At 30.8% G+C, this 14511-nt stretch overlaps 1 protein-coding gene across 3 annotated transcripts in view; it reads right to left on the bottom strand.

The window, feature by feature from the left end:
- Positions 1-1375: 1375 nt before the first annotated feature.
- Positions 1376-14511, bottom strand: part of LOC106459660 (transcription factor Sp3-like) — a 42482-nt gene continuing 29346 nt past the window's right edge. The window contains exons 6-8 of one of the 3 annotated variants that reach the window (XM_022386196.1): positions 12462-12655; positions 6048-6285; positions 1376-1590 (exon numbers count right to left, since the gene is read on the bottom strand). In XM_022386196.1, the coding sequence (XP_022241904.1) occupies positions 6059-6285; positions 12462-12655 (421 nt within the window). In that variant the 3' untranslated portion in view covers positions 1376-1590; positions 6048-6058. Of the gene's footprint in view, positions 6286-12461; positions 12656-14511 lie in introns of all 3 variants that reach the window. The other 2 variants (XM_022386197.1, XM_013919299.2) reach the window with 2 other exon arrangements.

Below are 14511 nucleotides of genomic sequence, written 5' to 3'. Positions count from 1 at the left end.
TCAAGTTCTTCAAATACCTATAGAATGATAGGTTTCTTTTTTGTGAGTGTAAAACACTTAAATACACCAGTTAGAGACTGGACACAGCTGTATTCAGTTTGAAAAAAATAATAGAATTTTCTTGATCAATAAAACAAACAATATGGTTAAACTGTAATACTGATGACCAGCTTCTTTGTATGTGTAAATCAGTATTGATTTTCGACATTGCTAACATTGTTTGCACATATATTCAAATTAAAGTGTCCATTTATGCTATGCCCAGCATGCCAGACCTTATGAAAATATAATTAACAACTTTTGTAGTTTACTGGTCACATATACCAGTTCTTATCACAAGTCACCGCATTAGGGCAGGATTAGCATTATCCACAGCTAATAACAGTATCTTGTATTGTTTGAATTCAACCAAAATGTAGATATATTAGCAAATCCAGAATTTAATAAACTTACAAAAATACATACGTAAACTTGAGAAACAGATATTCCCTTGGAGTTCATGCATCAACCAAGAAATTGTGAACCATAAGTGGCTAATAATAACAATACAATTTCCATTTTATTGATCTACTTCTGATACATTTTAACATAATATAATGTTTTGGGACAACATGGGACCTATTGGTCCACCTCCATCCTCTAAACTAAACTGAAACTATTAATAAATTAATTAAAAAATAAATAAACTTAAAGCCAGCCCTTTTCATTCATATACTTATCAAGATTTCTCCTGAACTCTCTTAAATTTACTGCCTCCACAACATCCAAGGACAACCCATTCCAAAAGCCAACCATCCTATTAGAAAAATAAAACTGTCTTAGCTGAAGATGACTCCTACCCTGCCAAAATTGATACTTGTGTCCCTAGTCCTACTATTCTCACTGTTAGGTATGAAAAAATATGATGCATCAACACTATCAATTCCCTTTACAATCTTAAACACCGCAATCAGATCTCCCTTAACTCTTCTTTTTTCAAGAGAAACAATTTGAGAGATTTCAACCTCTCCTGTATGACAACCCAGGCACCATTCTAGTAACCCTTCTTTGAACTATTTCCAAAAACTCAATGTCATTCCTAAGGTAAGGAGCCCAAGACTGAACACAATATTCCAAATGTGGTCTAACTAGTGACCAGTAACCTTGCAAGTTTATTCCACCTTATTTATGTTCTACAAAATCAAAATCTGGCAATGTAACTGCAATATTTAGTACAAAAGCTATAATCCTTAACCCTTTTTGATACATCTCATCAGAATAAGAAATATGAACAATCCATAAGTTTGTTATTAGTGTTTAATTTCACAAACCCCACTAAAGAAAGCCACATTGCTTCTGTATGTATGTGATTAAATCCTTGAAGGAAATCAACTAGTAACTGGAAAGAATATGCTTTATTTCCACAACTGAAAACAAGTTTCAAAATACAACTTCAGTTATCCTGAACCATCACACTGCACTGAGATTTTACACCATTATTTTTGTTTAAATGCATATCATATTTTGAGAACAAACTGTATGCTAATGTACTTGATCAACTTTGTTTATTTCATCACATTGAGGAAAAATCCATTCTGTATGCTGTTCCACCTTCAATAAAAACATTTAAGAAAAATGTATTACACATTTTTTGTATGTGCTTATTTTTCCCATGCAAAGAATGCTTATCAAATGATTTACACAAAACAAATGCATCATAACTAAATCATATTCTATCTCAGAATTGTTCTACTTTTAGTCTGCTTTCAATGAAGCACTTTATAAGTAAGTGGACTAGTAGCATAGAAAACATTAAAACACAAAAACATCTTAATCAGTAAACCTCATAGCCAAACCATTTCTTGGTATTACTTGAAAGATAGTAGGTTTCCAAGAAAACATGCACACTTCCTTCAGTTAATCTCTAACTTCCTAAGTTTTATCATTTTTAGAGTAACAAAAATGCCAATGTTATTATGTATAAAGTTTCTTGGTGTATCTGAATAAAACATATGCCTAAAAGGTCATTTTAATAGTCTGATAATGCTGATTTTAAACAAAGTACACAGAAATGTGTATAAAATTTGTTTAGAAATAATAACATTATTGAAGTTATATCAAGTATAAGTACCTTAGTATTTATCTGATCTCTAAAACCACTGAATTTTGCTTAAAATAATTTTCATTTCAAAAGTATTCATAAAAATTCTTTCAATAAAAGTTTCAGTAATATTTGGGATATCCTACACAAACACTATGCAACAAAAACACCAACCACTGGCAACTTCTACTATTTTTGCTTCTCTAAAGGTTTCCCAAGAAGAACCAACAGATTTAGTGGCATCTTAATATAGACAATGATACCAATGACATTGTTTATAAGGGGACTTTTTTTCTGTTAGTTTTCTCAAAATTTAATAACCCATACATTTTCCTTTTTCTACTCTGTCAAAAAGAATAGGATAATATATACATTGTCTAAGTGCACCAAACTAACATAACTTCAGCAAATAAAAAACATTTAAAAATACCCTAAAACACATATGACTGTTTGATTAAAAAATATATAAATGTTTAGGTTGTGGAAAATATCTACTCTAAAATGTGAACAAAAGTTACATAAAAAAAACATTCAGTTAAAACTTCCAAAATCATATTTTTTCACTTACTTATTAACAGTAAACTTGTTTTTATTACGTTACCAGAAAATGTTTCAAAACTTAATTTTGTTCACAACGTTTCTGTACAAACATGGGTATACTGAAACTGGATATCTCAAAAACACGACTGATGTTGAAGTCAAAAATCAATCCTATCCACTTCCCTTATAATTTACTGTAACTAACACTTCATATTAATTGTGCATCGAAACTAATGTCAAGATTCCAAATTGGTCAACTCAGTCCTCTGATATCTTAAATAAATTCCCAAAGTCCCTAGCAGCTCAACATACTAATCTTCAAGTGTGTATATATATATATATATATATTTACCTCAGACAAAATTCAAAAAAGATGTTAAAAGGTATGGCTCTGCTTAACACATGCTCAATATATATATATATTTTTTTTACCTATACGTTTTTAGAGAAATACATTAACATATAAAAAACAAAAATGTTATAAAAAAATCATTCCCTGGATATGCCTTTATACAAGCTCCACAAAATCTTGGTTAAGCAAGATTATAAATAAATACACAAAAAGTGGACACAACTTAATATTTTATTTAATCTTTCTCTACAAACAACTGAATTTCTATCATTTCCATGTAAAGCTGTTTTCATTTGCTCAAATATATATTAAAAATGATTGAACTAATTATTTCAAAAAATAATTTATTTTTGCCACTTAATAATGAAAACTCTCATGCTGTTAACACTTAACAGACATAGAGTTTTCTTCTACTATCATGGTCTACCTAACACAAATATGGTTAGCTACTATAATAATGTTTTCTCAAGTACTAACTTATAAAATGTTTCTATAGAATGTGACAATATAAACTTTATAAAAATATTTCTGACATTTTACATTGCTACAGGTACTGTATTCCATAAATAAAGTATGCTCACACTAAAAATTTGGACTATACTATAACACTACAATCTAGTAGATGTATCTCTTTTTCTATCATCCTCAGTACAATATTATTACTTTGTAGGATGTCAGCACATTAGATATTCCAGTCACAGAAAACAACCGATGTTTTTTCCCCAAAAGTTCTCTCATTCTAATGTGTATATAACATGAGCTATATTTCTACTTCAAACAAGTTTTCCACTGTAACACACAACTACAGTACCCACTTACTATAAGTTGCATTTCTACATGATTATATGATTGTTAGATCTTAACAAAAGTTCTCAAGTCCAAGGATATTTACAACAAAATAGAAATTAAAGTAAGTACTAATGAGACTAAACTTTTCATCACAGGTCGTACCATTCAGTAATCTTACCTACCAAACAAGAAATTTTATTCAACTTTAAAGAAATCAGTAATAAAAGTTTAAGAAAAAGGTGTTTGCCTATTTTTCAGCTGTTTTGGTTTGCTTTAGGATAGCCAAGGAACATTGTTAAAATATTCAATCTATTTCTCCAAGTATCACACAAATTATTAAAAGTTACCATTTCACATGATTAACAAAAAACGAAATTAATTTAGATTAGATCTATGCTACAAAACATAAGTAACTTTAAATCACTAATTAATATTTGATATTTCAGCCAGCTTATGGACCAAAAACTTCACACAATGGCCAGTGTTAACAGATACTTAAGTAGATACAAGAAGGGAGGAATAAAATTAAAATGTTATTTTTACTATATAACATTTATCAAATATTTTAGTTATTTCCTAATCCATCAAATGAAGAAAAATAACTATTACAATAAAGCTCAGTCTAATAAATTAATTTATGTTCTTCATTTCCATAGCACACCTTCAGATCAGGATTAGAGATATTAATATAAAACAACTTGTATCTCATTTTTGAGCTATTACTAGTAAATTATATTTCAAAGTTAATTTTCTTTTAGCAATAGTTTTTAATCATTGATCAAGGAGCATATATACTTGGGATTAAAATGTGTTTAAACAAATCTTATTATATATAGCCTTGAATAATATAGGTGTCAAAATAAATTTGAACTCAGTAATAAGATGAACACAATTATGCAGAAGGCCAAAGGGAAAAATAATATTTTTGAGAAATTCAGGATTTAAAATCCCAATAACTTCTTTCTTGAAAGAAACATGCTTACTAGAATAATCATCAACCATTAAAGGTTATTTTCAACTACAATTACATTTTCAAAATATAATCTACCACTTAAAGTTGTATTAAAGAATTTGGAACTAATTATCATTAGGATTGGTAAGTTATACAAATTTGTAAGATGAATATTTCCTCAGTTTCTGCATCAGCAATAAGTCTTTGTTGAGCTCTATAGGATATACATTAACACTGTTGCTAAAACTTTTTATTGGGATAATAATGTACTAAGATAATAAAAACAATAATTTTAAAGTAAAGTTTATTATTTCCTTGTCAAAAACAACACAGGACTAAAATCAATGTTTAAATTCATAGTGGAGTAGACACTAAACAATGATGAAAATTTATATACAATAGAACAAAGGAAAAAAGTCAATAAATTTCTCATTGCTTCTTCATACTATTATTTACTTGTACAGAAAAAAATATTTTTTATTTGAAGGTGTCATTGAGTATGTCCACGAACAAAGTTGAAAGTATTAGATATTCTATTTAGTCCGATTGAATACAATGAAACCTAATATTTTGCAACAATATTCATTAACATTAAGATTTCTTGGTCATTATGATTGAGAAATCAAGAAATAAATGCCTTCTGAAAGTATAGTAGAAAAATAAAATGAAGGAAAAAATGTTTTCTAAAAACTGAAGCAATAAACAACCATGTCATCTTAGTCTGACAAAAGTAGCATTCATTAATGACCAATTAATCTGTTTAACATCAATAATGAAATTAAGCCAAAAAAAAAACATTAAAAGAGCAAGTTCACACTATAAAAATCAATAAAGATTTCAAGCAAAAAGAAAGAGTAACTGTTAGCAATGACTTCGAGAAGTAATTACGGTACTAATGTTTCAAACATGCCTATATTACTATAACTATACATGTGCTTCTTCAACACAAAATTATAAAAGCAAATGCAACATAATAATTGGTAAGTCCTGTATATTAATTTATAAAATGTTAATATGGTGTATTTTAAGTCACAAACAGTGGAATACAGTTCAGTGTGTTCAGGACATTTTAACTTCTACTCTTCAAAAAGTAACATTCATTTTGTTTATTATCACCTAATGAATGTGTTATCATCATGTACTTTATATCCTGTTAAAAACATGTTTTGATCTTTTTTTCCACACTTCAAATCAATCTTCAAAATAACAGTTACATGAACAAGTACGTGTAAATAGAAAATAAAAATGCAACAACTGTTTCTAAATCAGAAACAATACTATGTACAATACAAATCCATCATTCAAACTCAAATATATGTTATTCACATAATCACCTACTACTGATTCACTGGTTTCCATCTAAGGTTGGTTCACTGACTGAAAGTTCAGGATCTTGGTCAGTTTCTACAACTTCTGTCATTACTAAATCACAGTTCTCAGAGATGGCCTCCTCCCCAATCCCTTCCGAAGAAGGGTTGAGTTTCTTGCTTTGATGAGTTTTCAAATGTTTGGATAAATGATCACTTCTCATGAAGCGTTTCAGACACTCAGCACACTGGAACCTTTTTTCTCCTGCAAAAAAAACAACAACATTGTTTCAAGCTGCACTTAAACAGAATAATCAAGTTGCATAACACATTTTTAATGTAACAGTAATTAATGAAGCACAAGATAAAACTCAATAAAAGCAAAATGTATAAAAGTCCAAACAGCCAAAGGAAAAGGAAAAAAAAGTAGGCAATATACAACAAATATCTCAGGCCATTTCTATCAGTCGCTGACCCTAATCACAATGTAAATGACACTAACACCACATGTAAAATGTGCTCCATAAAATTTGTTATCTCTGCCAAAAACTTCTATAAGTAACATCCATCCAATATGTATGAAATGTAGCAAAATAAATTAAATCCAATTAGTGAAAAACTATAAAATCTCAAACTGTTTTCAATAACAACACATTTGCAAGTATTTCAATGTTGAAACTATTAAATTTTAGTCTTGCAGTAAAATAATTAACATTACTGTATGCTGTACCTCATTATTTTTTACAAAGTGTACAATCATAGATAATCTTTGGAAATTATAACATGTTTCTCTTAATCTTAATCAGTTTGACATGAAAGTTTCAGAAGTGCACATTACTTATAAAACTTAAAAACATCAGGTTAAATGTAAATTAGTGAGTTTCACCAGCTCACCTGCTGTTGGATAAATTATCACAGCACTAAAGCAAAGGTTTTTATGGAAATAAATATCAAAATCCCTTTCCAAAGAAAAAACAACTCCATTCAATACCCTATTTCAAAGTGTAACAAGCAAAATTAAAAACACCAAGTCTAAATCACCCCTCTCCATCATTCAAATTTTGACTTTTAATTTTTTTATCGGCTTGTTAAAAACAAAACTTATTTTTAACAACAATTAGAAATCAGCCCACAGTTTGATACTTATTTTTCAAATTAATCAGACTACATTTTAAAGTACAAAAATAAACAAACATATACAATAATGGAAATAATTAAGGATACATACAATTGATACTCATACAAGAATCACAAGCGAGTAATGGAAACTAGATGGTGAATTTATTGCTGTACAAAACATTATCACAGAAAATAGAAATACAAAAGTAAATAAAATGCACAATGCACTAGTATTTTAGATGTGAGCCCTCTACTTTATAGTTTATCAATGAACAATTGTGGAATATTGTTCCAAATATTTTGTACTGCTCCCCAAAATTCAGCTAAGTTGTTTGGTCACCTTTTCACCATTTCATGTCAATGTGTTTCTAAATTTTCTAGAGGTAACAGTCACAGCAATATTTTCCCCCAAGATCTGTATTTGACCATCATTTACCTTATAAACAACATACCCTAATATATTTAACATCACTTTTTTGAAAGTTGTGTTTTTTCCCCTCTGTCATTTCTATTCATAACAGTGGCAGCTTCAGTACATACAGCTCCTACAGAAACATGGAATCTAGCTGCAATTTGTTGCATGGAGTACATGTGCTTGTACTAGGATCCATTACTGGAATAACCTAACTACTATTGCACATAGTATGATTGGCTATAATTCAATAAGCTTTATACTGATGTGGCACTTGCTTATTGGTTGAATTACAACCAACCACAGCACAAGCTATCAATATGTGACTGTACTCTATTGCAGTTCATTTCTGTGCAATAACAGGGAGTTGAAATACGTGTAGTATTTGCTTTTTATACACTTTTTCTTTGTCATTTCATAAATATTTTCAAAACAGTACATTCACATTTAAATATTTTTTTGCTATTAGTCACATATGACCCTCTCAGAGGCATATTAACCAATACCATATTAACCATTAACGAAAAATGACAGTTAGGTAGAATAGTACAGAGGGAATCACATGAGTCATGTGGATGGGTGCCACTACTATTGGTGGAGGTTTGTCATATGATCATTTGCATGCGAGAATCACTTAAATCATGTGAATTGAAAAGTGTGTAAAAGTGAAAAGCTTGTGCCATGCAAAAATATTTTTGCAAATAGAGGGCATCACTGAATGAGAATAGCTATGTATATAAGCAGAAATAAGATACCTTGTTGGAAATACCACATCTGCAAGTTGTATGATTATATTTGTCATATACAAAATACTTTTCTACTTACATTCTCAAAATTTGAGCTATGGAAGAAAAAGGAACTTATAAATAAAGAAGAAGCTCAATTTCTTTTGGATGCTTCTTTTTCTGATGAAAAGTTGCAATTGTCAAGTAATTCTCAAGCAGGAACCAAACATTTCTCAGCTTTAGTGCACCTGCAAACTGCATACATTATTTGAATTGGAAGCAAAAGAAGAAAACCCAGTCTACAGGTACCTTTTTTTTTCATGGATGAGAATTTGCCTCATCAGGATCAGGTTTCTCCTGAGGATCTAGAATTTGCTGAGCATCTCACTTCGATAATATCAACAAGGAGAAGTTTGGCCATAGGCAAAAGATGTGGAATAGTATCACATTAAGTGCTTCTGACCTGCAACACCACCTGGACCATGAAATCCCAATGGATCATCTACCTTTTGAACATGGAAAGCAACAACCCAGCCAGCCAGTGAAAGAAAAAATGCTTTAGACTTTTTTAAGTTTTTCTTTTAATTTCAGTTAGTCAGTCTAATTGTAAATGAAACAAGCACACCTGTTCACGACAGAAAGAGACATTTACAGAAATCAGATACAGTGATTTTTGAATACTTAGATATCATTATTGCCATAGTTTCATCTCCTAAACCAGAAATCAAAGAATACTAGTCTCCTCTACCACCTTTACACACTGCTTGGTATTCAGGAATTTTTTAGGAAAGAAATGTTAATCATAGACAGATAGATCTAACACTTCAATAATGATGCTAGTGCTCTTCATATGACTGATCAACAACTTTTTAAACTTAGACATGCTCTAGATTCACTTATCAAACATTTTTAATCTTTCTAAGGAACTCTCTATTAATGAACTGATGTTGGGTATAAACCTGTCAAGTGTGAGATAAAGCTGTGAGTCTTGACAGAAGCAGTAAGTGAATACTTTCTGAAATTTAGATGTTACACAAGTAAAGAGGGAAATATGCCATCTAAAGTTTTAGGTGACAGAATTGTATTGGGACTAATGGAGAAATACAATGAAGTGGGATATTCTTTCTTCACAGAGACAACTTTAACACTTTCCACACATCTTTGACAAGTTATCTTCACTAGAGACTTATGCCTGTGGTACTTATAGAAGAAAAAAAACATTCTTTTCCATGACAACTATCAAATATTTTAAAAAAGAGGTGAAGTTAAATTGATTACATGTTGAAGGATGACTGCAGTGGGATGGGCTGTTTGTATATTGTATAATGCCATCATGACGGAAGTGATAAGAAGACAAGGAGACTTGATAAGAAAAACAACAGCTAGTTTTTGACAAGTGTGTGTGTGGGTGGGGTGCCCTAACATCTACAACTGACATCACGAGGTGCACTTAGACTCACACTTAGAAAGCACTACCCAACATCTACAACTGACAACATGCAGTGCACTTAGACTCACACTCAGAAGACACTACCCACCACCTACTACTAACAACATTAGGTACACTTAGACTCACACTTAGAAGACACTACCCACCACCTACTACTAACAACATTAGGTACACTTAGACTCACACTTAGAAGACACTACCCACCACCTACTACTAACAACATTAGGTACACTTAGACTCACACTCAGAAAGCACTACCCAACATCTACTACTGACAACATGAGGTACACTTAGACTCACACTCAGAAGGCACTACCCAACATCTACTACTGACAACACGGGGTACACTTAAACTCACACTCAGAAGGCACTACCCAACATCTACAACTGAGAAGATGAGGTACGGACTGTGCTACACTTGAAACAGAGTAAACACAAAATGTAATATTTGTGATGTGTATCCTACATGATGCATTTTGCAGAGTACCTTCAAAAGAAGTCAACTTTTTTTATGATAACTGGTTTACAAATTTTGCATTGGTCCAGCTCATTACATAAAAATAAATCAGTCATCAGATTTTGTTTGTTTTTCTTAGAAAAGGTTAGAAAACAATCTGTACTTCAAAACTTTTTTGTTTATTATTTCATACTTCATCTAAGACTTCTTCACCAGTATAAAACACAGTTTCATATTTTTTTTAATATTTATAGTGTGGTTTTCTTTTTAGTCATGAGCATTTTTTTTTACTTTCATGTTTACTTTGGATAATAATAGTTTTAGTACATTCATTTGATGTGCAATATGTATTTTGCATAACAATCCTTTCCTTGAAACCATGTGGTCTTGAATTAGTTCATTTTGATATGCAATATGCACATTGTATAAGAACTTATTCTTATCAGCTTTTTTTAAATGATGTATTCTTGCATCAATTCCTCTATTATGCAGTATTTACTTTGTATAACAGTTTGTATTATGTGAAACCATATATCCCTTGGATATGCTATATATTCTTATCACTCATATTATGTTTGATAATTTTTCAAAATTAATAAGATTCTTCTGTACATTTTTAATAAATTAAAATCAGTTTTCTTTATTTTTACCACAATATGTTTTCTATATGAAAGAAGAACTAAAATTACATAGAAAATATTAAGGTAATGTCAGGAAAAATAGTATTACTAGCCTAAAACCTTCATTTACACTCATATCCAACTTCAGTATCATATACCTATATTTTTTAATTATATTTCTGATGAAGCTAAATTTCCCTCTCATCATCATAATTTGTTTCATTAACTAAGGTGCCTTTGTACTTGTATGAGTTGTTTTAGTTATAATAAATTTACTAATGTATACCATAAAAATAAGATTTTGTGTCATTTGCATAGTTTGCCATCTCAGAACTCTTAGTCCTAACTTACTATACTCAGTAACTATAAATATCCTTATCTGATATTTTATCAGAGAATATTATTGTAGCTTTCAAACAGACATGCTATCACACAAATAATTTTAACACAAACAAAAATAATATTCAGATAAATTATTAAAAAATTCCCAGCTTGTTCATAAATACTGTAAATTTTGTATTAGAATCCTTTCTTCTTCCTCATAGGAACTTCCACTATCCATTTTCTCAGAAACTATAATATACTGCTTGCTCTGCTCTATTTACTTTACACTGACATAGATAAGATTTATTAGTTAATGTCCAACCCACTTGCTGTGACACCATAAATTGCCTGGCCTCAAAGGGTTGGAAAAATAAATTCACTGACAGAAAAAAATATGAATAAGTATATTTCCAATGAAGGACAGGTATGGAGTAAATATAAACTTAAGCTCTGTTATGGGCAAAAAAATTGCAAAAAAAATCAACAATTGCATTGTTTACAGATAATAGCTCCTGGAGCTGTGAAGGAATAAAAATTTTAAACTTTTTTAGTTTTTATTTGATAATTACACACAAAAAAAAAAGGTTACAAAATTACAAGACATTAAATCTAAAATATTTTTCAGTAAATGAATTGTTGAAATAGAGTTTCAATCACTATTTTTACTAATATTTTGAAAACTTGTACGCAAATGTGCAATCATAACAGAAATGCTGCTATTAACTGTCATAACAGGATTAACCCTCAACTGGAAGGGTGGTGTCAGAATGACCCACATCAATTTTTCAAGTCAATATTCCAACTCAGCTAGTGCTGCTCTCTACCTGATATTTTCTGTACTATATCCTCAATCAGTCCTTGAATGTTGAGAAGAGCAGATGTGCTGTTGCAGTTCTATGTCTTACAACTGTAATCATTTGTTTGTTGTTTGCGAGTCAATTTGACCCTATCATAATATAAACAAACATAATATTTGTAAAGTTTATTACACATGGGTCATTTTGACCCACCATACCACTTATGATACAATGTTGAGGGGTAAACATTATTCTTGTCCTGACCCACTTCTAAATGGAGACAACAGGCAATGAAACAATTAATGGGCAAGTAATCTTCATCACAAAATGTGTTTTAAAACACAATAAACTGGATATAATCCAAAATATCATCCTTCAAAACATGAAGTATGCGACTGCATTCATAAACTTTCCAAACCATTAAGAATACTGAGTGAAAACAGACTTTCATTTTGTAATTAAATTCTAAAATGCTACAATATTTCAAATACAAAAATTACAACAACAACAAAAAAAACATTAAAAAACCTTAATCACCTGTATGTGTGCGTTTATGACGCTGCAGTTCATCAGAACGTGTGAAACATTTCCCACAGAACAACCAGTTGCATACAAATGGTCTTTCTCCTGTATGCCATCGAAGATGTGCTCGAAGATGAGATGTCTTCCCATACACTTTATTACAGCCAGGCATATGACAAATGTGCTGTTTCTTCTTTGTTTCACTGTTTCTAAGGGATAGATATTTTAAGGTAATGAGAAAGAACACTATTCTAAGGTATAATACATTTTAAATATTGCATTTTTCAGGTAATCACTTAAATCAAAACCCATTGAACCTGCAAAGTCTGTGGTAATTTGCTCAGCTTAGGAACAAACAGATAGTGTGTTTATGACAAGAGCTGTATCTATAACTACACCATTACGTAAACATTTGTAACCAACCAAGGAAATTAATAATAATAAATCATTTTATCTGCTTGGCAAGCAAGTACTTAGCCAAAGTAAAAACATAGTATTTTTTTAATGTAACTCTTACCTGATAATGACCCAATACTACAGGTCAAGACATTGTAATTATTAGAATAGGAACTTACTGAATGTAAAAGTTGTTATTGTACTTTTGAATTTACAAACATTAGTTGCATAACACTGTAACCAAATTTTCAGTATCTTTCACATGCAAAAAAGAGACTTCCATTATAATAATATAGTATTTTGAATTGGTCAACATTATACCAAAATCTAATTCATTTTTCACTAATAACACCTGTGAAAAATTAAATACAGTATGGTATAAATTACACAAAAAACACAAATTAAATGTAAAAAACTACAATCTTAATTAAACCAGGAACTAACATAAAAAGTTTTCTTCTGAAGTTTTATGATAATGAAAAATGCCACACTGTAAAAAATAGAATTCTTAGACTGTGAAAGTTTCTACATAGGAGAAACAGGTACAAAAATAAGGACCAGATGCAAGGAATGTGAAAAATGAAGAGTCAAACATAAATGAACATATGATTGAAAACCAATACAAAATAAAATTTTAAAATATTAAAGTACTGAATATAGAGAAAAACAAACAAAACAAGCACTAAGAATCAAAATATTAAAACTTAACATTAATAAAATATCAGGAGCTTCATTATATTTGTATTAAGTTAATTAACTTTAAATCCAGAGGGAGTTAGTATCATAAATCCAATTATTTGGGTAGATGTATTTGCAATCTGAATGTGCATGTACCTTAAATGTACATGATCATGTCTCACTGTTAGACCAAACTTTATAGAAAAATAACTCTATTATCCTACAAGTTGGAAGTAGTTGTAAAAAGGTTTCGGACGTATGGAGTTTTTATAAGAAACTTCACGACCGTAGCAAAGCCATGTGCACTATTTGTAAAAAAGAATTTGCCTATTTAGGCGGGACAACAAACCTATGGAATTACCTCGCGTCGAAGCACTCGACTCTTTACTGTCCGGACATCGAGACAACCACAACGGAGAGCAGGAAGACACCTACCCTTGATGGATTTGTAAGGCCTGCGAAGTGCAATGATAAACGTGCAAAGAATATAACAGACAGAGTGACTCAAATAATCGTTCAAGACCTATGCCCCATTCGAACTGTTGAATGCAATGGTTTTCATAACTTAATGAAGTACCTGGAGCCGGGATATGTCTTACCAAGCAGAAAACAATTTACCGCTGATATCAACCTTAAACATGCAATGTGCAAACAACGTCTGAAAGAAAGGCTAAGTGAAGAAGCAGTGTTTATATCGTTAACCACGGATATATGGACGAGCATCGCGACAGAAAGTTACGTCACCGTAACAGCGCATTACATTGATAACAACTGGGTGCTACAGGCCTTTGTACTGGAAACCTTACCTTTCCCAGAACGACACATGGGGATAAACATTGCAGAAAAGCTGAAGAAAGTGGTGGAAGAATGGGAGATTATGGATACTGTTAGAATGGTTAGCCATGACCAGGGGTCCAACATGAAGGCTGCCATGGAAATTTTGCACGAAGAACTAAATTGGCAAAACTTACAGTGTACTGCTCACTGCCTT

Source organism: Limulus polyphemus, unplaced genomic scaffold, assembly GCF_000517525.1.
Source record: "Limulus polyphemus unplaced genomic scaffold, Limulus_polyphemus-2.1.2 Scaffold645, whole genome shotgun sequence".
Classification (NCBI taxonomy): Eukaryota; Metazoa; Arthropoda; class Merostomata; order Xiphosura; family Limulidae; genus Limulus; species Limulus polyphemus.
The sequence above is the reverse complement of the archived record's forward strand: the minus strand, read 5'-3'. Positions and strand labels throughout refer to the sequence as shown.